The sequence below is a fragment of the Bombus flavifrons genome, chromosome 12 (genome assembly GCF_040668555.2).
Source record: "Bombus flavifrons isolate JBK064 chromosome 12, iyBomFlav1_principal, whole genome shotgun sequence".
Classification (NCBI taxonomy): domain Eukaryota; kingdom Metazoa; phylum Arthropoda; class Insecta; order Hymenoptera; family Apidae; genus Bombus; species Bombus flavifrons.
Window position 1 is genome coordinate 8,811,611 of NC_138453.1, and position 22,080 is coordinate 8,833,690.

General features: G+C 35.9%; 5 protein-coding genes across 9 annotated transcripts in view; 3 read left to right on the plus strand and 2 right to left on the minus strand.

Moving 5' to 3' along the window:
- Positions 1–129: 129 nt before the first annotated feature.
- On the minus strand, positions 130–3,148 carry LOC138185522 (mannose-P-dolichol utilization defect 1 protein homolog). Its single transcript, XM_069124534.1, has 7 exons — positions 3,016–3,148; positions 2,382–2,579; positions 1,877–2,256; positions 1,210–1,275; positions 943–1,075; positions 657–861; positions 130–575 (listed from the first exon to the last, which is right to left on the minus strand). The coding sequence occupies exons 3-7, from the start codon at positions 1,962–1,964 to the stop codon at positions 333–335; spliced, it is 735 nt and encodes a 244-aa protein (XP_068980635.1). The 5' UTR covers positions 1,965–2,256; positions 2,382–2,579; positions 3,016–3,148; the 3' UTR covers positions 130–332.
- Positions 3,149–3,493: 345 nt separating this feature from the next.
- LOC138185518 (tubulin glycylase 3A) lies at positions 3,494–8,109 on the plus strand. Its single transcript, XM_069124523.1, has 14 exons — positions 3,494–3,714; positions 3,839–4,123; positions 4,195–4,380; positions 4,454–4,674; positions 4,769–4,896; positions 4,978–5,251; positions 5,329–5,542; positions 5,636–5,726; positions 6,154–6,324; positions 6,390–6,643; positions 6,717–6,913; positions 7,157–7,429; positions 7,500–7,694; positions 7,763–8,109. Exons 2-14 carry the CDS (start codon positions 3,973–3,975, stop codon positions 8,003–8,005), a joined length of 2,598 nt encoding a protein of 865 aa, XP_068980624.1. The 5' UTR covers positions 3,494–3,714; positions 3,839–3,972; the 3' UTR covers positions 8,006–8,109.
- A 2,647-nt stretch (positions 8,110–10,756) lies between these two features.
- LOC138185744 (tubulin glycylase 3A-like) lies at positions 10,757–13,938 on the plus strand. The gene is made up of 9 exons (XM_069124910.1): positions 10,757–11,110; positions 11,179–11,312; positions 11,407–11,701; positions 11,734–11,933; positions 11,992–12,205; positions 12,280–12,370; positions 12,443–12,613; positions 12,680–12,936; positions 13,015–13,938. Exons 1-9 carry the CDS (start codon positions 10,783–10,785, stop codon positions 13,176–13,178), a joined length of 1,854 nt encoding a protein of 617 aa, XP_068981011.1. The 5' UTR covers positions 10,757–10,782; the 3' UTR covers positions 13,179–13,938.
- On the minus strand, positions 13,246–19,370 carry Arglu1 (Arginine and glutamate rich 1). Of its 4 annotated transcripts, none has more exons than XM_069124531.1 (6): positions 18,838–19,370; positions 18,429–18,485; positions 18,026–18,073; positions 17,465–17,690; positions 14,593–14,676; positions 13,246–14,525 (listed from the first exon to the last, which is right to left on the minus strand). In XM_069124531.1, exons 1-6 carry the CDS (start codon positions 18,978–18,980, stop codon positions 14,361–14,363), a joined length of 723 nt encoding a protein of 240 aa, XP_068980632.1. In that variant the 5' UTR covers positions 18,981–19,370; the 3' UTR covers positions 13,246–14,360. The 4 variants fall into 4 exon arrangements, with proteins under 4 accessions (XP_068980632.1, XP_068980630.1, XP_068980634.1 ...); XM_069124529.1 differs by having other exon boundaries at positions 18,429–18,572; positions 18,838–19,362; XM_069124533.1 differs by lacking the exon at positions 18,026–18,073.
- Positions 19,371–20,039: 669 nt separating this feature from the next.
- Positions 20,040–22,080, plus strand: part of GckIII (Germinal centre kinase III) — a 115,558-nt gene continuing 113,517 nt past the window's right edge. The window contains exon 1 of one of the 2 annotated variants that reach the window (XM_069124526.1): positions 20,040–20,762. Coding sequence is in view for 1 of the 2 variants with exons in the window: in XM_069124527.1 (XP_068980628.1) it covers positions 20,748–20,762 (15 nt within the window). In the remaining variant the exon portion in view is untranslated. The remainder of the gene's footprint in view (positions 20,763–22,080) is intronic. The other variant, XM_069124527.1, reaches the window with a different exon arrangement.

A 22,080-nucleotide genomic window follows, 5' to 3' on the forward strand; every position in this document is an offset into this window, starting at 1 on the left:
GAAATAATAACAAATACGATTTTTAGAAATACTTTTAAGATAGTATGACTTATAGCAAATTTAAAATTATAACTTGTCAACTAGAAGAGATTCATGAATGTAGTACATACGTGGCGATTAAAATATAAGTTTAGGGTATTTAAAATATTAGTTTATTAACTTAAATACATTTATACCTTCTTCATTAAAGTAGGTGTATCCTTCTCAGACTATTGATATCAGAATGCTGATTTCATTTATTTACACCCACTTACACATTTCATTTCGTTGCACGGTTTTTTGACTTCATTATTTGATTATTTCCCAAAATATTAAAAATTTTATTAATTAACTTATTGATTTTTCTTTGTTCCATCTTTGTTTTTCGCATCTACATTCCAATAATACAAAATTTGTGCAGCTATTATAGCATTTGACATAGAGGAGCACATATACATTATTATCATTGTGATATCTCCTGTTTCTTGGATAGAGGTAAATATTCGTGTAAGAGATCCAAAGAGGAGCATGAAAGCTGTTATTGCTGATAGCTGACCAGTATTTCCATTGGAGTAATTTGTGTAGGCTTGCATTAACTGAAACAATATGAAATCATAAATATATTTTCAGTAAGTTTATATATATTATATAATGATTTCTATTTACAAGCATCTTACCTTACTGGCAAGTACAATGGGTATATTCATTGCTTGACAACCCCAGAGAACATTTACCGGGGTCAAGCCACTAATAGCAGCAAAGAACACTGCTAGATAAGCAGCAAGGAATGCAGTTGCTTGAACTGTATTACCACTGAAATGCATGACTAATATTGCAATTGTTAAAGTTTGCATACCCAAAAAAACTCCATCACCCCATGAACTAGAATCCAACCATTCATTGATTAATTATAATATGAATGAATACAAATATAAAAGGTATATATAATTTTAATTATAGTACCTGAATGGGAAACCACTTATAAAACTGTAGGATACCATGGCTGTCATGGCAAATAAGTCCAGTAACACGCTGAAGACATTGATACCTTCTACACTTTTACTTCTAAGAATTTTTACAATCTGTGGTATCTTGACTAACAAACAAAAACGTAATACAGTATAATGTTATACACAAAGTTAATTATACATGCAGCTATTGCACAAAAACGCAGCTCAGTGTTTAAATTCATGATAATTACAAAGGTTACATAAAAATATATTTTCTAACCGAGAAGAGATCCACCGATGATGCCGAGACCTAAAAATTTGCTCAGCGCCAATTTGAAGCATCCAACTGAAACATGTTCGAAATTTTCATGTTTTACTTGAAGTGGTTCGTATCTTCTTCGCAGGAAATTCATTTTAACTTTTATAAGAAGTAATTTAAATCGTCACAAAGGAATAATGACTTCAAATTTATCGTCGAGAAAAAAATTGAACATCGTCGAGCGCTCACTACGAGTATTTCAAAATTCAATCGTTCGAAAATCTAACTTATTCAGTACAATGTTCAAGGTAGTAGAATTTGAAAGCATTACAATTCACGGTATGCGAGAGTAAAGAGGAAGTAAAATTATATTTAAAATTCTTATACTATTTATGCGAAACTTTTGTTTATAGTAGTGTGAAACTATGTATATACGTATTATGTTTGTATTTGGATGTGTAAATGCTAAAAAATTGTAAAATCATGTATTACATCGTAGAATTTATTAAATATAAAATAGGTTACGATATGTGAGGAATAAAAGTATTAGTTCCAAACTTTAATCTTTATTTCTATTGAATGACAATGGGTATAAGTAAGAAGCTGTGAATAAAAATAAATTTATTATAATTCTATGAATCAGTTATATCGGCTATTGGTCGTTTATGAATGAAGTTCCAGCACTCACCGTGAAAAAAGTTCATGTCATCGAAATATTCTTCTATGCACTCTTCTGTGAATAGTAGAAGAGAAACGTTCCTGATTAAGTGAGCCATACTTGCTACACATGCGTTTTATATCTTCTGCCTCGTGTCAGAATTCAAAAAATGATGTAATTCCACTTTGTTACGTTTACGATGTATAGGTTAACATAGAGTCGTTCTATTGGTAAGGTCGACTTTTATACCGACAGATAACTCGTCATAGTAGAGTCCCAGCACTCTTCGATGAAGAATGTAGCGCGCCATTTTGAATAGTTATTACCCATATGTTTTCATGACATACTACAATTCTTATTTATTCTAATACTATTCGTTCCCTGATAATGCTTTTATTAATGATTAATATCTAAAACAATGAACATTAATACATTTTAAAAAACACACAACATTACTACCAGTAATTCGTGAAATGCTCAACATTAAAATCACGAGTTTTAAAAGTAAAGAAACTCGAGCAACTTCATTTCTTACCATTTTCAAATACCTCCTGTCACCGACAGTGACATGTTTATCCTTTGGATCATTCGTTTTTTCGGAGCTCGTCTGTATTTCGTACTCTTTTCAATATTCCAGTGAGAATTGCAGCAACATACAACTGTATCCTAGTTTCTACGAATGCAGTCGTACAACTATATTCTATGATTTCCCACAACATATATCGCACCATATCTAATGGTAAGGAAGTAAGATTACGAAAATTAAGATTACGATTACAAAATTATGATCACGAAATAAACCACGGAAAAATAATAATGGGTATTTCTGACATATTTACGGTGCGTTCACGATTCTTCAAAAGAAACTCACTATCTCATAAGCAATAATTCTTTGATGTTGCTTTTATCACACGCAAATATCAACATACACGGAAAACCGATAACAAAAGCGCGTAGAGGTCAGCCGAATTGCAAAATAGTACGATGTGCCGAATATATTTTAGAAAATTATCAGCATGAAATTGAATTCGGGCAATTAGCGATAGCAGGTCGAAGTGATTCGTCAGGCCGTCTCTTCACGCGAGCCAAGATGTATTCGCATAAGTGGGTCAGAGATTGTGGAACAGGAGTGGTTAGGGCAACCCACGCGATAGCTTTTGCTTCTTTACCTGCATTCGATGGTCGTGAAGTTCCGCAGGGGTGCCTGGTACGCTCCTCCTATTCTAACAATTCCCTCCTATCCTTCCTCACTGTTTTTATCCGCTTAGAACTTCTATTATGTAACTTATTAACACAGCGTCTGAAATTTAACAAATTTTATTATATCAAAAAAAAAAAAATTTCATTGCAGGTAAATTCGATGTTTCAGAATTAGAAACTATACTTTAGGAAATCTTCGATGATAGAATAATTCAGAAAGAAATGATTGTATGGGCTGGTCGCTTTTCGAGATTCTAAATGATCACCCTTATCAGCCAGCTGATCTAATATTCGCAGATCTTGTAATGCGACATAAGAATATAGCTCGGGGAGGACATAGTCATGCGATTTTATCCAATTCGCCGAATAGTTAGGGTAGTTTAAAACGGTTTCAGGGCGCACGCCTACGGAATTCTAGATTATGTACACATACTTCGAGTCTGTTGTCCGATGATGTTCAGTCGGAGTTTTGCTTCCGTCTCGTTGATTCTTCGTTGTGACTCTGACTCGCATCTGTTCGAGGCATGTCGTCTTTGATCGTGCAATATCGAGGACATTCCTCCGTTAAACAGTTTAGATTCGAACAGGCGATTATCAATTAGAAAAATCGAAGGTGATTGCTCTGAATCGAAGAGAAGAATGTTGATGGAACGTCGAAGATTCAACAGGTACTAGAAGAGATCTAATTTGAGCGTGCAGAGTGTTAATACGATTTTTTATTGCGTTAAAGATCTATTTCTTTTTTTTTTTTTTTTTTGGACACTTTTAATAACTGCTATCGAATCTTGTAAGCTGATCCAGGATAAAACAACGTTGACCTCTTCGGGCTCGTTCTTCCTTCAACAAACTCTACTGCAATGAAGCGAAATTGAAAACCAACGGAGTGCATCAGTGCAGACGAACCTACAGATTTGCAAGCGCGCTACATGAAAGCAAACGATGAGGCGCTATCGAATTTGGAGCCGACCAGCTCGGATAAAACGGACAAGAATGAAGAACAACCTGTGGTGGACGAACCGCTAGATAACAACCCGAAACCAACGCTAGATATTGTATCAGATGCAAATATAGTTCAAGGTTATGACCCAAAAACTATTTTTTATCCTCCATTCACCAACGTATACTTTAACATCGTTTGTGTCATACAGGAACAGTTCAGCCAAGTTTAGAACTTCCACCGACGTTACACGAACGATTTATGCGAATCAAGCAAATAGTGAAAGATGCCATAGCTGCGCATCACACGTTTATGGTGTACGGAAGGGCGCGAGTGATTCGCGAATGCATGTTAAGACGAGGATGGTGCGAAAAGTTCTTCAAAAAGAATACCAATGGTATTTCAGTCGTTTCGTGAATTTTTTCAATTTTGTATTTTACCTTTGGTATTATATAAGTCGACTTTCTCAGGCGAACAACATTTCAACGTGGATGCAAGTCCTGTCGTATTGTTGGCTGGTATCGGCGATTTAAGGGATCAGCAAAGCGAGCGCCTATTGATCTCTAGAATGCTCACTAATCACACCGTGGATTTTCTCTGGAACACAGGATCGGAATGGCCCGGTTGGCCAGCACAGGATAACAAAACGACGATCTTTAACAGATATTGTCGAGCAGGATTCACGTCGAAGGTACCTGAAGTGGCCTTGCCTGATTTCTTTCAGTCATGTGAAACGCACTTTGTACGAGGATAATATATGCCTGTAAGAAAATCGATTGCCTTAGGTGGGTTTATGTTCGAACGTCAGACAAATGCACTGGTATTACGAGGCTGGAGTGGCGAACACACTTTTTCCACGTTGCTATAATTTATGTCAAGGCGATCAGATGCACGCTTTCGTCGAAGACTTTCGGTGAACCATAGCTATTATTTGCACAAATCTTCCTACTTTTTAACATCTTGATTTTTATTTTATTATCTATATTTCGTATAGATTCACAGCATGTCTAGGTCTGTTAAAATGGTTAGTTAGTAAGATCAACAACGAGGGTGAAAACGCAGTTAGAGCACCGACTGGCACGGTGCCCTTGAAGGCGTTAGAGTTCGCAATTAAACGATGCAGCGATTACATTAGCGCACAGTCGCACGAAGATATCGACCAAGAAATCGAAAGGGTTTGGGTGCATCAATGGGATCAGTTTATCAGCTGGTACTATCAGATCGTTCATGGTCACGCTCTCTTTGTTCGAAACAATGTGCCATTTCAAGTAAGCAACTCGATTTCGATCGAATCGCTGACAAGTGAAGTCATGGGAACTATATTAATTTAGCACGGTGTGAACAGAAATTCTTCCTGGCGTCGAAGCATATCCTGAAGAAGATGAAGAAGTACTGGCCACAAATCGATATGGACGGTGTGATGAACGTGTGGATCATGAAACCGGGAAATAAAAGCCGAGGTCGAGGAATCGTTCTCCTGAATAAACTGGAAGATGTCATGGCGAAGATGAATCCATCGAATAAATCAGACACGCGCTATGTCGTACAAAAATATATTGGTAATTGCTGCTGCCTTTAAAAATTATCGATCGGTACATTTTGATCCGGATAAATGTAGTTTTGATTAACACACGTTGTTCCCTTTTTTATAGAACGGCCATTACTCATACACAGCACTAAATTTGATATCAGACAATGGTTCGTCATTACCTGCGCCCAGCCCCTAACTCTATGGATATACAAGTAATTTGTTAGCTATAATTTATAGTACATTGTAGTTAAGTAAGTACAGGTATGCATACCTTGAAGCAATTTCGGTTCCGTGTCACGTTATCTCATGCTTGTAAGTATCCGTATCGTGTAATTATTGTGCGGAAAACGCATTGCAATTATTATTAATGTACGTTTGAAATAGTTCACAAAGCAGAAACAAGCAATTTGCTAATATGCATTTAAAATTATAACTGGGTAATTCATTACTCTTAAACAAGTTATAGGAAATTGCTAGTCACGAGTTCACCTTCTGCAAAACCGATCTTACCTAACCCAGTTTGCGTAAATGGGCTTCCTATTATTGTATTTATCGAGCGATATGTTCGGCATGCGAATCCTATGAGCAACACGATCCATCGATAAAGGGGATAGTAATATAGCATCCTCTTGTTCGCAGGGAAAGTTACCTGCGATTCTGCTCCCAGAAATTCAGTCTGACGGACTTCCACGAGTCGATTCATCTGTGTAATCACGCGATCCAGTGCAAGTACACGAATTGCGGCGATAGAAATGCTGCGTTGCCCTCGGATAATATGTGGGATGCTACGACCTTCAAAGAGTTTCTCAAGTATGATGCACTTTGATTCAGTCGCGTGATCAGATTGAAATTTGCAACTGACGAAACTCCAACAGATCTCAAGGACACGACAAAGCGTGGGACGATATAATCTATCCTGGAATGAAGCAAGGCCTGGTTGGCTCTTTGTTGGCTAGTCAAGAAGCTATGGATCGTCGAAAAAATAGTTTCGAACTCTATGGCGCTGATTTTATGGTTATGGATGACTTTTCCGTATGGCTGATCGAAATCAATAGTCATCCTGACATGAGTTACTCGAGCAAAGTTACGACACGCCTGTGCAGGCAAGTTCTCGAGGACATCATAAAAGGTGCTTGAAACTTTCCATTTGTTTATACGAGTGCTAGGCTTGCTTTCTTCTTATGCTATGTGGGTTTCCGCAGTGGTTATAGATTATCGGGAAGATAAAAACGTTGATACAGGACAGTTTGAGTTGGCTTACAAACAAAGGATGCCAAGTTGTCAACCATATTTAGGCGCAGCTCTATCTCTTCAAGGGACTAGAATAACTACTTGTGGGAAGAAAGCTAATTTAAATAATCAGGAATCAAAAGTTAGTCTCGTTTCGAAGTCCCCGATGGTAGGCATCAAAAGAATATCGAAGAATTATAAATAATTTCTTAATTTTTCGAGCCTTACAGAATGCCATCCGAAAGTTAGAAATTATTTGCGATAACCATCTTTTATCAGATATTATAGAGATATTAGTACAGAAAAAAAACATAAAACTATTGATATATATTAAGCATTATTATATAACTAAAAAGTGACGCTATTGTGTATGAATTTATATTTATCCGTGGTTAAATGAAAATAATCGTAGACTTGTTTAACGAAGAAGAAATCGACTGTGCACAATCAAATCGGTCCAGTGATCGTAGATTTGATCGAAGAATTAGAAATACAGCTTGACCAAGAATTTTACGCTTACTACAAAGTGGACTCGCCTAAGTTAAGGCAAGCTCTACCAACGAGTGCACCTCCAAAGCCCTTAATAACTGCTGTGCTGATCGATAAGCAGGAATCGACCGTGAAAAGTGCACCTGTGGTTGGCCCGGTACCCAACGTTAAGTCAAAATTCCCTACATCTGTTCAGGTACGTATTACAATGATTAAATCGCGTAATTATCAGGTAGTTTTATTTAAAAGAAACGATTGTATATTAGGAAAAAATTGGCAATAATCAGAAACATATGGCGCGTATACCGAGAAAATCGCACACTTTCGCTGGATCAGATAGCAGTAAGGCAGAATCATCTCCGATATCACAATCTTTGGTTACCAAGATTATGGCTTTTCAGAAACAATCTACAAAATTGGTTCCAAAAATTGAAAAACCTTTGAAGTCAAACAATGATAAGGTAGATGTAATTTTATAGGACTTACCGCCATATCTTATTCTGGATAATATTCTCTTCATATGCGTTAGATAATTAAGACGGTGATCCGAGATGCCATTAAAAAGTACAAGAAGAATACTCCTCATCTGTCCAACATAACTCAGGAGACACCAACGTTGCCGTCTCTTCTAACTACAAACAAAGTTGGTCAAGCAGTGAACGTGAAAAATAAAAATCGTAACGTCCCAAAAAAATATCCTCGTCAAAAGAAGAATAAGATTTTATCAGACATCACGGACATGTACGCCGTTGGTTTAAGGTTAACTAAGTGATTGAAAATGTCTTTGTGATCTGCACTCGTTACTCTTCCATTGTTGATCTATCCTTAGAGTCTATATTTGAACGTATATTTGAACTGAACTGTAAATGATCAATAAAAAACTATACTACCGACCGTTAAGATCTTCCGATTTTTTACTCCCTGTAAGAAAATACCGAAACAAAATCAAATCGACTTGTTCAAATCGAAAAAAAACATGATTTGACATTAATTAACCAACATCAATGGCAACTTAAAAAAAAAATCAAAATTATTAAAGTGGAACAGTCAGACAAATGGAGGCCATCGTTCTCCAAAGATTCTCCTCTAAATTCGATGATTAGCTGTAAAAAAATTAAGCGATATACGTTCTTTTTGTCCATACTTGTCACGTGGAATGGAGTATATCGACTCATCTTGGAATTCTGGAGGTACTGCAACCGCCGGCTATTCGCCTAATCAGAAAGATATCAGTCATACTCTTCTCAATGAGGATGATTTTCAATGCACATTTTTTCGACAGTCCAAACGCAAAATCAAGGTACGATATATCGCGAAAGTTAACTTTTAAAAGCCATCGTTAAGTAAAAGAAATCATGTTAATGTCATGATGCATCAAATTTTAACTCGATACATCTGTTTTTATTTAAATTAAATTTCATCAAGTCAAACAAATCATACTGTGATAATGTCATTACGGATGACTGCTGTCATCAGCCACGGTGTATGAGCGTTTAGGGAAGAACAATTAACCGTTCTGCACATTCCAAATCCAACAGCGACAAGAAAAAATTGAACCCTAATGAAAAAGTATGTGAACGAGTACAGCACAGTCTGTACTGATAAAATGTTAGAAAATGTCTGGTCTTATAGAAAAGGTCTCGCCTGTTCGGATTGTCCGATGAGTTCTCTCTAGTTTGCTCAGAACACAAGCTGATTGACTGTTGTCAAACATTAGTTTTTCAACTAACAGCGTCCTTTACGCGTCTTCACTTGGTAAAGGTTTGGTGGTAACAGAACTGACGCGAGGTGTTCGGTTTCGGAAACGTGCGAATACCTCACGTGGTTCGTTTAATATTATTCCGGACGGAACAATATTAAAACAAAATTCCTCGGTGCAATGAAACTTCATGCCTTTAGAAGGCGAATCGTATCGTTTAACTTGTCGGTTTACTAAATTACTCTAATTTTCCCTTACCAGCCAGGCACTTGCCACTCGCGGTGGTCAGACGAAAATTCGATCTCGTTCAATTTGTCCGACACTTGCACCGATTCGGAAAGCGAGTTTGACGAACAAGTGCACTCAACACCGTATCTACCAACGAACTCCCGTGGCACGTACACGAACGATGATCACATTTCCAAGCCTGACGGAAAAGCACTCGATGCACCGAGAGTAACATTTAATCAAACGTTATACATCCACTCAGACAGAAGCCTGAAATCCTGTTTGCAGAAAGGATCGTTGCGAAGAGAAATTGAAAACGGTTTCACACAAATAGTACGGTTAACGAAAAAGAGAAACTGCTTGAGAGAGAAAAATGATCTCAAGAATAACTATTGCACGAGATTCTGTACGTCACGATTTCCTACGAAATGTGAGAAACAAATAGCGTTGAAAGACAAAATGTTTCTTGAAGAACGTACGAAAAATAGTAGAAACGTGCAGTCAGGTAAAATTTGAATGAAATTTAACTTCTTTTCTTTCTATATTATCTTTGTAACGTGTTTCATATATTCCAAGGCATACAAAGTATTCTCCGTGGTACTAAGAGGTCATACGATCCCACGAATATCGCACAGGACGACAGAAGTATTTGCAAAAGAAAGAAACTGATTGAAAATAGAATCGTGAAGAATAGACGTTTGCTAAAGTCTGTAGCAGAAGTGATACGTGAGATGAGTCTACAAATTCCTCTTCGAATGGACTTTGATTCGACTCAAAGTATCAAGAATACAGTTGCAGAGACTGATCTGACGAGATTGGAAGGAGAAAAAGTAGAAGTGAAAAACCCGGAAAAAGTTGAGAACAGTCAAGCAATTAAGGTGGAATTGCAAAGGCCAATTTTTAAAAAGGCCAACGTGGAAAAATTGTTGGACGACTCCATGCGTGAAGCCGTGAAAAAATATAGAGTATGCAGAAATACGTGGGATAGTATAAAAAAAGAACAATTTATAAAAGCTTAATAAAAAAAAAAAACATTTTGTTTACTCCAAATCATGAACATAGAGCAATATCGAAGTACACTTATCGATTGTCAATATCATCATCGAATGGTGTCATTTTTGAACGAAAGTTTGTCAACTAAATTGAGATGTAGAAAGATTGACGCGACCAAAACATGTTAAAGTATAAAAATATACAAATTTGTTATTGAAAAGATTCCACAATGCGACAAAAGAATGATTATATAACTGTTTCGCAAAACGACAAACAAATAAATCAAAACGTAGATCTCATTACAAATTCTAACTATGGATTATCCGACATCCAAGGAGACTTTAAAATATCGAAAAACGGAAAATATAAATTGGAAGACTCGAACATTGTAAAAACTATTAAAACGCGCAAATGGCAAATTGTGTTAACCTCTCCCGATTGTTCGATTAAAGAGCACTGTCAAGGTTGGCAGGTACGAAAGAGTTGAATTAAAAAGTCCAACAGAATTTTCGAGTATTACAAAACACATAAAAATATTATTTCGCAAAATTTTTTGTAAGATATATTCAAAAGATCCAAAGGAAATCGGAGAAGAATCAAAGATAATTGTAAGAGTTTCCGATTCTATAATGATTACGAACGTAGAGCCTGTAAGAACCGCGAACGTCGAGATTCTTTGCAACCGCGATGATCTCGACGATCTACTGGAAGAAGAGGAGAAAGAAAACGTGAACACATATGGCAAGATCATCCTCAGGGAATACTTGAGTCTTCTCTCCGCTGAGGACGCAAAGATCAATTTCATTCTAAAGGTTCTGACAAAGGCAGTAAACGAACATAAAATTTTCGTGATTTATGGCACTTTCCCAGTGCTAAGGAAGCCTCTAGGAAGAAGAAACTGGATAGAGAAAAGATTCATCAGAAGAATGCTCTCAATGTCACCGGAAATTTCGGAAGGTTGCTGACAGAAATTCATTCCATTTGTTATAAAAACGACAAATATACATACGTTCTTTATCTTTCAGCTGGCTTGGAAACGATTGAAAAATTATTACGTTATCCTGCTAATTTTATATGGTCCACTAATAAAAGAGTAGCTGTTAGAACAGAAGAAAGAACCATAATTAATAAATTCTCCGGATGCTATTTCACATCAAAGGTTACTTATAGCAAGTGATTTTCTAATATCCATAATCTTTTTTCGTTCGGAAAGTATGAAGAAACTATTGGAAACTATGTTAAAATTATTTCAGATCGATATGTGCAATAATCTAGAAAATATTTCTTGGTTCTATGAAACTGGCGTGTCAAACGTACAATTTCCACGATGCTACAATGTTTATCAGGTTCGTATACGATTTTTCATTTTGATGGTAATAAAAACATGTCACAAGTGTACAGCCTGTGCAGATAAAGGAATTCGTGCAAGATTTTTACATCACAGCTTGCATGGGAATTCTCAAGTGGTTCTTATTCTTGGCCAGCATCGCTGGACCAAATGCTGTTTGGTCCCAAGACGGCACTGTCCCTATCAAAGCAGTTTTATTCGCTCTTGAACGATGCGCGGAATACATAAGGTTTTAAAAAAAACAAAGTAAAATATTCTCGAGGCATTTTCTATCGAATCCAAATAAATTGTAGCATCTGCGCGCACGAGGACATAGATGGACAGAGTTATAAAGACATATCAATTTCTAATTGGAATCAATTTTTATCGTGGTACGAAAGACTTTTGCATAAACGAGAAATATTGGAGAAGAATGATGGCATAGATATCGAAGTATGCAATTAATATAAAATCAAAATGATGGTAGATTATATTGAAAATTTTTTGTTAGGAACTATTACGATTCACCGCAAATATGATAAAAGAAATGATAGAGTGTCGTCCTCAGAGTCAAATTGATGGAATGCGGAATGTCTGGATTTTAAAACCAGGTGACAAGAGCTTGGGTAAAGGTATAATTCTTAAGAATTCATTGCAAGACATACTAAGCAAGATAAATCAAGCTGCTAAGGAATGCATGCAGTATGTCGTACAAAAGTACATAGGTCAGTTTTTGTTTAGTAGCAGCGCTAGCAGAAAAATAACAGAATAAATTAAATTAATAATTAATCACATTTAGAACGACCTCTACTCGTTTATAAAACGAAAGTTGATATTAGACAGTGGTTCTTAATAACTAGCACGCAACCCCTTACAGTCTGGATGTACAAGTATCGATCTTTTTCAACCTTTCAACAACTTGTTTTGTTTAGCAATTCTTTACAGAATTATTTGTTTTGAAGGGATATTCTGCTTCGTTTCGCGTCAAAAGATTTTACTCTCGACAATTTCCACGAATCGATTCATTTATGTAACACGACTGTGCAGTTGAAGTACAGAAAGACAATAAAGCAGAACGCACAGATACCCAGCGAACTTCACTGGAATCTTCAGAAATTCAAGGAATACTTGAAGTATGCATTTTATATCGACTCTTAACGAAACCTCGAGCAATTACTCGATTGTCTGCCGTCTCTCAGAAATACCGACCGAGAATCAGCATGGGAGGGACTCATTAAACCAGGTATCAAGCAAAATTTAATTGGCGCACTTCTGGCATCCCAAGAAAATATGGTCAATCGAAAAAACAGTTTTCAATTATACGGCGCTGATTTTTTAATAATGGATGACCTATCGGTCTGGTTAATCGAAATAAATACAAATCCACGATTGCATCCTCCGAGCAGTACTGTTACCGAGGAACTCTATCCAGAAATAATAGAAGATACTATTAAAGGTAATTATTGGATTTGTATTATATAAATTTACCTTGTGTACAGCGAATTAAACGAAACACGATTATGTCCATTTTAAGTGGTTATAGATCGTCGTAAAAATAAAAAAGCTCCTCGTGGCAAGTTCGAGTGCATCTTCAAACAACGCAGTCCATTTTACGGAAACGTTCTAGGAAAAGGAGCGAGCCTTGGAATTCGCGGCAAGGCACTACTTTCAACAGCAAATTCACCTCGAAAACTATAAAAAAAAAATAAAACATCAGCTTTTCATATAAAAAAGTATTCCAGTAGGATGGCAAAGAACAATTAAATAAGATTTAATAAAAACGTTTATTTTACAAGTAACAATGTTTGTAGGTATACAATCCTAAATGAACAGATCTTTTTTCGTTATATCAATACATATCTATACACAAATGCGCACAAGATATACTGGTCCAAGTCCAAGATATACTGTTGCATTCATATGTTTTTATGCGTACAAAATGATCCATTCAACATTGCATTTGTCTTTTCGTATTCCTTATTTTAATTTTGATTAGAAAGAACATATTTATACCAGTTTTTCCTTTATTTTTTGTTGACAAAATGAATTCTATATTAGGTTCTAAACGTATGCATATTCCATTACGATTCTCGATTTAGTATACTAGGGAAACTAACTCTTCTGTTACTATTTCCCCGAAATAGCTTTGTGTATTATGTGTTACAAATGCACAATAATTATCTATTTACGTAGAAAATTCTTTTATGCACTTGCATAGTTACAAAATCTATTTGGTCGTATTCATAATGTGACCATCTGAAAATTTTCAATTGTTTTCGAGCTTAAAAACGCGAACGCTATAAATACGATTCTCGTTTCTTTAATATATCTAACTGAAATAAAATTATTCTTTGTAGAGTATAATTACGGAGAAACGACAATATATGAACTGCATTCGCAATTTGTAGAACACACCTAACTAGGCTAGACTACACCTTCGTCAAACAGATCGAGCATACCTGTACAGAATGTATACCGTTATAGTGTAGAAAAAATTACGACAAACACGTGGATGAATACAAATTCTGCCTCTATTATGTCCCTGCCATAAAAAGAAATCCTTCGTCTGTATTGACATCGGTGTAGTCTCAAACAGGTAAAATCCCACCTGCATTGGGCTTCGAAATCTGGCAAGTATAGAATTAATTATTCAATTCTGATGTACGTATTATCATCATAATTAAATAAAAAAATTCAACGTCGCTTGATTTCGATAATTTTCGCAAATACATTCGGAGCGAACTTTGGATCTTGTTGCTGCATTATATATGTACATATGTACGCGCAGCTCATGACGAATGTTCTTATGGAACATGAATAATTCCAAAATCGACAAGGTGTATGAATATCACATGTAAAACTGCACGAAATGAGACAGACTCACGTAACTGGCTTTAGCGTAAAGGATAATTTAGGCCTCGAGTTGTTCTTCCCGAGGATTTTCTTCTGTTCCTCTTTAACACGTTTTTCATGTTCTTTCCTCATTCTTTGCCTTTCTTCTTCCATTAAACGTTGTTGTTCGACCATGGCCAATCTTTCTTCAGCCTATCAACGAGTACGTTCGTTTAAAATATCAGTCTATGAACGACTTAGACTACCGGATGATACTTACCAGTTTCTTCTGAGCTTCCTCTATTTTTCTGTTGTTCTCCTCCATGATCCTCTCTAGTTCCTCACGCTTCTTCCGCTCTTCCTCCTACAACGACAATGGGATCTATTTACACGAAGCAATGATGGTGTTGTTCACCAGCTGTTGTTACACCATTCATATCCAAAAATCATAGTGCCGCTATGCCAACAGCCTAGTGTTACACATCCTAAGAACCATTGTTTTTTATATGGGAAAAATAGTCGGGAATATATATATGAAATTTCGAGGTCAGGTTTTAAAGAATTAGGATGGCTTGTTGAGACAAAAGTAACGGAGGATGTATATAAACCCAGTTCCTTCGTTTGGATTAAATGAGCTCCTCTTAGTTCCCAGCGAATGCTGTTTATTGACAGATTCCCCAGATGGAAATACGACGACTTAGGATGCCACTTGAAAGTGAAAAAACGTGAATTATGATTCTGAATCAATTCACTGTGCATGCAAAAGAACGTACAGAAAATTGCAACTCTCCTTGCTTAAACGCGACACGTTGAGTAACTTTGTTAAGTGCAGGATAAAATCTAAATGCAGTAAGTGTAAAAATATTTTATTAAGATGAACAAAAAAAAAGTTTGAAAAAAAAAAATAAAGAACATTTCACAAAGAATAATGATTATTGTTCATGTATCTTCGATAATGGCTGATGTGCATTTGAAAAAAAGAGATGGAAAACATATTAAAAAAAATATTTACGAACGAGTGGTGCCATCCGCCCCGACCTGTCGAAGAATGCGTTGTGTCCCAGGTACTAATATATAGCAAATCTAAAATAATCCCTAATATTGTCTTTCCGATATATAGTGTTTAAACAAAGAATGATAATAATAATATCGGTATAAAATGAATTATGAATATATAAATTGGATAATACCTGAATGAAGCTCACGCCAGCACGTAGGGGATGCCTTCTTCATCGACAATCACTCAGCAGTGAGTAAAAAACCGGCATCTTCTGTTGGTAGTCAGTAAGGAAGGTGACCTATATATTGCTAGGTCGTGCTTTGTTGCTATGGGATTCTAATTCTGCCCTTTAAGGTCTACCTCTCCCTTTCTAATTAAATTTCTCCCAAACTTGTTCACATATTCAGTGCAAACTCAATGTGCAAAGCAATAAGGATAAAAGTATGGTCAACTTGTAATCAGGGTCGCTGTCCATTTGACCGGAACGTGCTGATTTTCCGGGGGTGAAAATAACCAATTGTGCATATACATAAAAAACATAGTAGAAGAAATCTCCTACTCGTATTTAAAGGAAAATGAAGATTCGTATTTAAGAAAATATAAGTACTTAAAGACGAGCATGTAAATATTATTTTATTTAAGTACTTAAAATCATTGCCAATTAGATCAAATAACAGGACCCCGTCTTGTAATTCATAGAATATTGGTTATACTAAATTAAAGCTGTTAGAAGAGCTTAGAATAGCTAAGTTACGGAATAGAATAAATGTTTCTTTTCATTATCATTATCATTAAAATCTATTAGCAATTCTATCATTTATTTCCATTATAATATGCAAACCTCTCCAAAAAAGCATTTTATCAAGAATGGTAAACTAGGTATACTATTTTAGATTTTCAGATATAGAAGTAATCATACAATGTTATTCATCTTATATTTTAAGATGATTCTATGATTATTAAAAGAAAAAATAGAATATTCTCGTGCGTGAGAAAAGATATCTATTAAAAAGGATGAAATCTAATTCGCAATTTTTATTTCTATAAATATAAGAATATCATTGTTATTGTACCGCCAAAATAAAGTTAAAAACAATTATGCAATCATATTCTTAAAGATAAAATTTGATGAGATTTTTCATAAAAAAGTTTGAACAATTCTTTAAATCTACTGTTTCACTGACAGCAAAAACTGTTCAGGGAAAAACATCACTTTCCTATAGTTTCATAGAAAAATAACTTTATTTCAAACTTACGATTCTTTTTTTCTGCTTAGCAAGTTACAAAGTTTGGGATCACTAACTTTAAGTAATTGGATGCTTCTTTCTCTACTCTTTAAGAGATTAAACGATGCGATTATGTGGACATTCAGACACGCGGATATAAACTAGATCAATAAGTAATTAGGTCTGCTAGATTGTCAGGTACAACGATTGTAAAAGTGGCGAGAAAAAACGCAGCTAGTGCATTCGAACGCAACTTCTTCAATAGTAGATACGACTGACAATCGAAATATTGTGTGATGAAAGGTATTAATGTTGTACAAATATATAAATATATACATGGTAGAAATACAATATTCTGTTCATAAATATCCGATACATGCGCCTATAATAGCAAAATTCTTTCCACAAAAGAAAGTATACATTCCCAACAACGCGACCTCAGTGGATGTTGGGAAGTCGAAGCAATGTGGCTTTTTAATAATAATTTTTCTCATAGTTATCAACCACAATGCTTCAAGCCCAAACGCTGTGATCGTGAAAAAGAGGCATAATATAGAGCTACAATCACACATGTTAGTTTCACCATAGATGTTCAATTAGTAACATTTATATAATTTTTGGTATATCCAATTAGAATTTTCTAATTCTTTTTTACGTCAATACGCGCAAACATATAGTACCCTAACCTCTCTTTATAGTTTTCAGAAACATTTAAATTAAATTGCATCTTACCAGTCAAGCTATTAAATTATGAAATACATTTCCTCTATTATATATTTAATTCGTATTATAGTCCTGCATTTACCAAAATATATCATCTAGTTATGTATAAAAATAATGCAAGGATAGAGCACCAGACTTATTTCCTGTTGATCGAAACAGCGCTTGGGCTAACACTGGCCAATGTTTCTCTGGATTGGTCTTACCTCTCTTCGTTTCTCCTCCTCACGAAGCTTTGCTTGTCTCCATTCCATTTCCTCCATCATTTGACGCTCCATAGCCCTTTTAGCTTCTTCTACTCTCCTTTGTACTTCAGCTTCTATTTCCTCCTTACGCTTTTCTAGTTCTTCCTCCACCCTCTTCTGCACTAGTTCTTCTATTCGCTTTGCAGCTTCTTCTTCAACCATTTTTTGCTCTACTTCACGCTGCCTTCTGTAAGCACAGAAATATTTTGTTGTTCTAATGCTACAGGAGTAGCACACACTTTCCAAATATGTTTACTTCTTTGCCAAATTTACTTCAACAATCTATAAATATAACTGTATAAAATGTATTTATTTGATTTAATCAAATACGACGCACTTTAGTTAATAAAGCATAAAAATATATTTAGAATACTAGTACATACTATTGTATGTGTAAAGTGTGTGTGTGTTCATATTTACGAAATTCTAAAATATATAATATCTAATAAAATATCTGAGACTTATGTATATACATATATGACATAATTGACCCACCACCATGAGATAGTTATACAATCTTACCCAACTGCACTTGCGGTGAAGATTTTGTTCGATAATTCTTTCTTTTTCCTGACAACATAATTATAAATAAAAAAACGTATACCAATAAAATCAAAATATATAAAAAAATTTTTTTTTATTAATTAAAAATTAAGTAAAAGCATTAAAATTTGTTTATATTTCGTCTATTATACAAAGACTAAAAAATACGGAAAAATATGGAATATAATCCTTAGGCATAAGTACCTTAACATCAAGTGCATATGGAAATAATAAAATAATCTAATATGTTATCCTCTATAATATCATAATATTTTGTTTAAAACAAAAATATTACAGATAACTATTGTTAGTCAAGGCATATTTATTAAATAGAAGCAAGTAAATCAAACAAAATAATAATCAATCTAAAATAGTTAATTACCTTTGACGTTCCATTTCTGCCAGCCTCTCTACCTCATCCATTTTGCGATCCCTGTCTCTGTATGAACGTTTCTTATGACTGACAATGTGTACATCATCCGAAGCATCTGAGCCTGAACTAGAGGATGCAGAATGGGATCGTTTCCTGTGTGCATAAATAAATGCGTTCAAATTTTATAAAAACAGCAAGATAAATGGGCTTGAAACCCATTTACTACATTGCAACATTTATTAATAGAATGTTGGTAACAACGTAATAAGATATATACAACGATAGAAGACATAAATCTTTAATCAGACGTAACATGTATTTCTTCTATCGAATGTGTGTATAGCAAAATGGCGGAAAACTCAATAGAACGAAACGATTCCAATATGCATATATTCGATAACAAAGTAAAATATATTACCTTGATTTAGAACTACGTTCTTTTGGCTTGTCGGAGTACTTGTTGTTCGAGTGCTTCTCACGTGATTTTGAGCGTTTCCTTGAATGCTTACTCTTATGACGCCGTCTACTAGGAGATTTTGTCCTGGATCTAGAGCGGCCCATTTCGATGAGTTTAACTGTCTTTTCCGAATAATTATTTGAAAAACTACGAATATACTAATCACTAAGAATGTAGCTACACATAAAAATAACCGAACACTACGCGAATACCGCAACAGAATAATAAACCAATCACTGATAGCATGTACACCGCACAACTCACTTATGCCGAAGCTCTGGCCGCCATGATTAACTTAGTTTTCAAGATGGAGTATAATATCGAAATAGACTGCGCCATCTTTTTGAGGAACTCAAGACGAAATTTCAAAGACAGAAATCGTTTAGGGAGCAATACATAGTCAGCGAAAAAGGAAACGAGGGAAGCGACTGACCATAGTAGCTTTAACAAAATTATATTTCAGTGTTATATGGGTGCACGCACGAAAAAGACTATTTAAGAAAAAAAAATTGCTTCCCTTTATTTCTATATCTATCTGTATATATGTCTTTCAATTTTCGTTTTCAGCTTCTCCGCAAGTAGGCGCAACTATCGGTATAACTACAATATAACTTTACGAATTACACATAATCTCCGTCACAGATTTCTTGCAACAAAATTTTAAGTAATATATAAGTATAACTCATATAAACTATACTTCTTATACATTTTCACATCATTTTAACTTTCGTATTTATTTATTTATCATTTTTATTACTCAACAGAATACTACAAATTACATATCTTAAATTCTTACATTCAAATTTTGCGCTAAAATTCCATTCGTATTTCGCCAATCAGAGTACAGAACTAGGATTGTAATTTCTACAATTTCTAACTATAATTTCTTGTAATATATAGAGTAAAGTATGTATATAAATTTCCATGCTTGTGTCGTTTAGTTACAAGCAACCACAACCAGGGGAAGGGAGTGGTGTAACACAAAATACTTAAGATCGTTAAAAGGTTAAACTGAAAATGGGATAGCATGGTGTAAGTATGACATGACAGAAAGTAACCCAATGAAATGAACGATTCTGGAATGTGATTGGTTCGCGCGTGTTCCTAAATGCCGCGGCGTTCATTGGCAATGGTACCCGTTCACAGCTGTGTCGGCTGCGCGCGCATCTCATTCGGCTAGTTCCGCGACAGCAAAAATCAAGATGGCGCTCCTCTGTTTGCGGATAGTTCTGCGACGGATATAAATACGTGAAAAAAAAACAGTGCAAGAAACGGTTACGAGTTATCGAATACATCGTGACGATTCGTATATAGGTATTATAGAGTGACAGTCGATTGGGTAACACGTCGCGATAATTGTAAAGCACGGTTAGCCGGGTAAGCCGCCTGCGGTATTTGGAAGATTGGCGGAAGGTGCTGTCGGTGCCCACCTGAGGAATGCCAGATTATCCTCGGTGCAGCAACTCGTTTGGCAGGGAGATGGTAATCGCGTGACGGATCGCGTGTAAGTCGATCGAAAGTGTTTTGGTAGGTGGTCCCCCGGAAAGGTGTACGGTCGTGTTTGTTCCGTGACGTATGTGTGTCGCGGAGGGCTGTAAGACAGGTCGGTCGCGAGTGTCGTCGTCGTCACCGTCGTCGCCGTCGTCGCTATCGTCGTCGTGGTCCGACTCGTGTTCGTGTCTAGTGTGCCGCGAGTGGCGTTTTTCGCGGCTTCGATGTGCTCTCGTCCTCCCCTGGATTTCTGGACAGGCGAGATCAGCTGCTGCTGGAACAACTAGTCCGGCGGCTCTGGGAGACGATCCTCATCTACAGGAGCGGTGGGGCAAGGAGGTACCGGAAGCAGCCGCGAGTCCGGAAGCATAACGAAGAAGATGGCCTTCAACGAGGTAAGTTTCATTTCTGTATGACGTTATATGTATATCTTCTATCTTCCTATTTCGCTCGGTCGTTCGATTCCGTGGGCTGACCTCGCGACCCCCAAACGCCAATTCTAACCTAACCTCCGTTCCTGCGCACAGCTGGCATGTTATCAACTCTATCCCCTTCCTCTCTCTTGCATCTCTTCATTCTCATCCTTTCGTTCTCTTTCTAACCTTCTTCTCCTTCGTTTCTCTCGAGCACCATGCCCGCCGCTTTTGTACTCCGTTCTACTGTTAAACGATCACGAGATGGATCAAAATCCCCACAATCCGGTTATCCTTTATAGTAACGTTACGATACACGTTTTTGGTAATCCTCTTGATTGGTCGACCCTGTACTTTGTACGTGCTACCAAAAATACAGTTAACGTGTTCTTTTATTTAAATTTAAATTTAATTCTATCAACTACTATAATTTTCACATTAATACATTTCCGTGACTCGTAAGAAACGTTGATATGTCGTAATTTCTGATGTTTTTACGTGTTTGTGGATAATGTTTCTTGGAAAATATGTATTATAAAAAAATACCTCGTGATGTTTATACCATCAATTCAGAGTAACCAAAATATGAATTTCTATGATAAACAATATCGATAATTGTGTATCGTATAAAAAAATTATCTCACGAGAGATTGCATTATTAATTTAACGTTTGATAGACAATTACATCATAGTGTAGTCTAGATACGAAAGAGAATTTGTTACTTACGTCCACATTGTGACTTCGATGACATTGTATCACCGATTGTTTACGCCGTAACATTTCTTCCTAACGATATTGCGTAACCATACCCATAAAGAAACACGGGTTTCCACGACAGAGAAGGAAAATAAGTGTTTCAATGTACCTGATTCTTGTGTAAGATGATACATCAGAACGGCGCATATTTCCGAGCCGCAACAGAGTGGCGATATCGTTAACAAAAGTACTATTGTAGACCGGTAAAATAAAAATGTATTTACACATATGGTAAATAGAGTGTTATCTATTCGATAATCTGGTCGAACAGTTTAAGATTATTTTTCGCCGACCTCCTATCGTTTTTGGTGACGCATGGTTGCAATAATATAAGCTTTTTATCACGTGCTACTATTTATTTTTGCTGACTGTTCGGTGAACGAAAAGAGCGCTGACCAGTAATTAATATACCACGATCTAATTTCATCGACATAGTCGTATCGTGCAATACGAAACGGAGAAAACTTATACTGTAATCTGTAACCATAGGCGTGATTGCTGATTTTTTTTAATTAACACGTTGCAATGTGGCGTTATACTTCC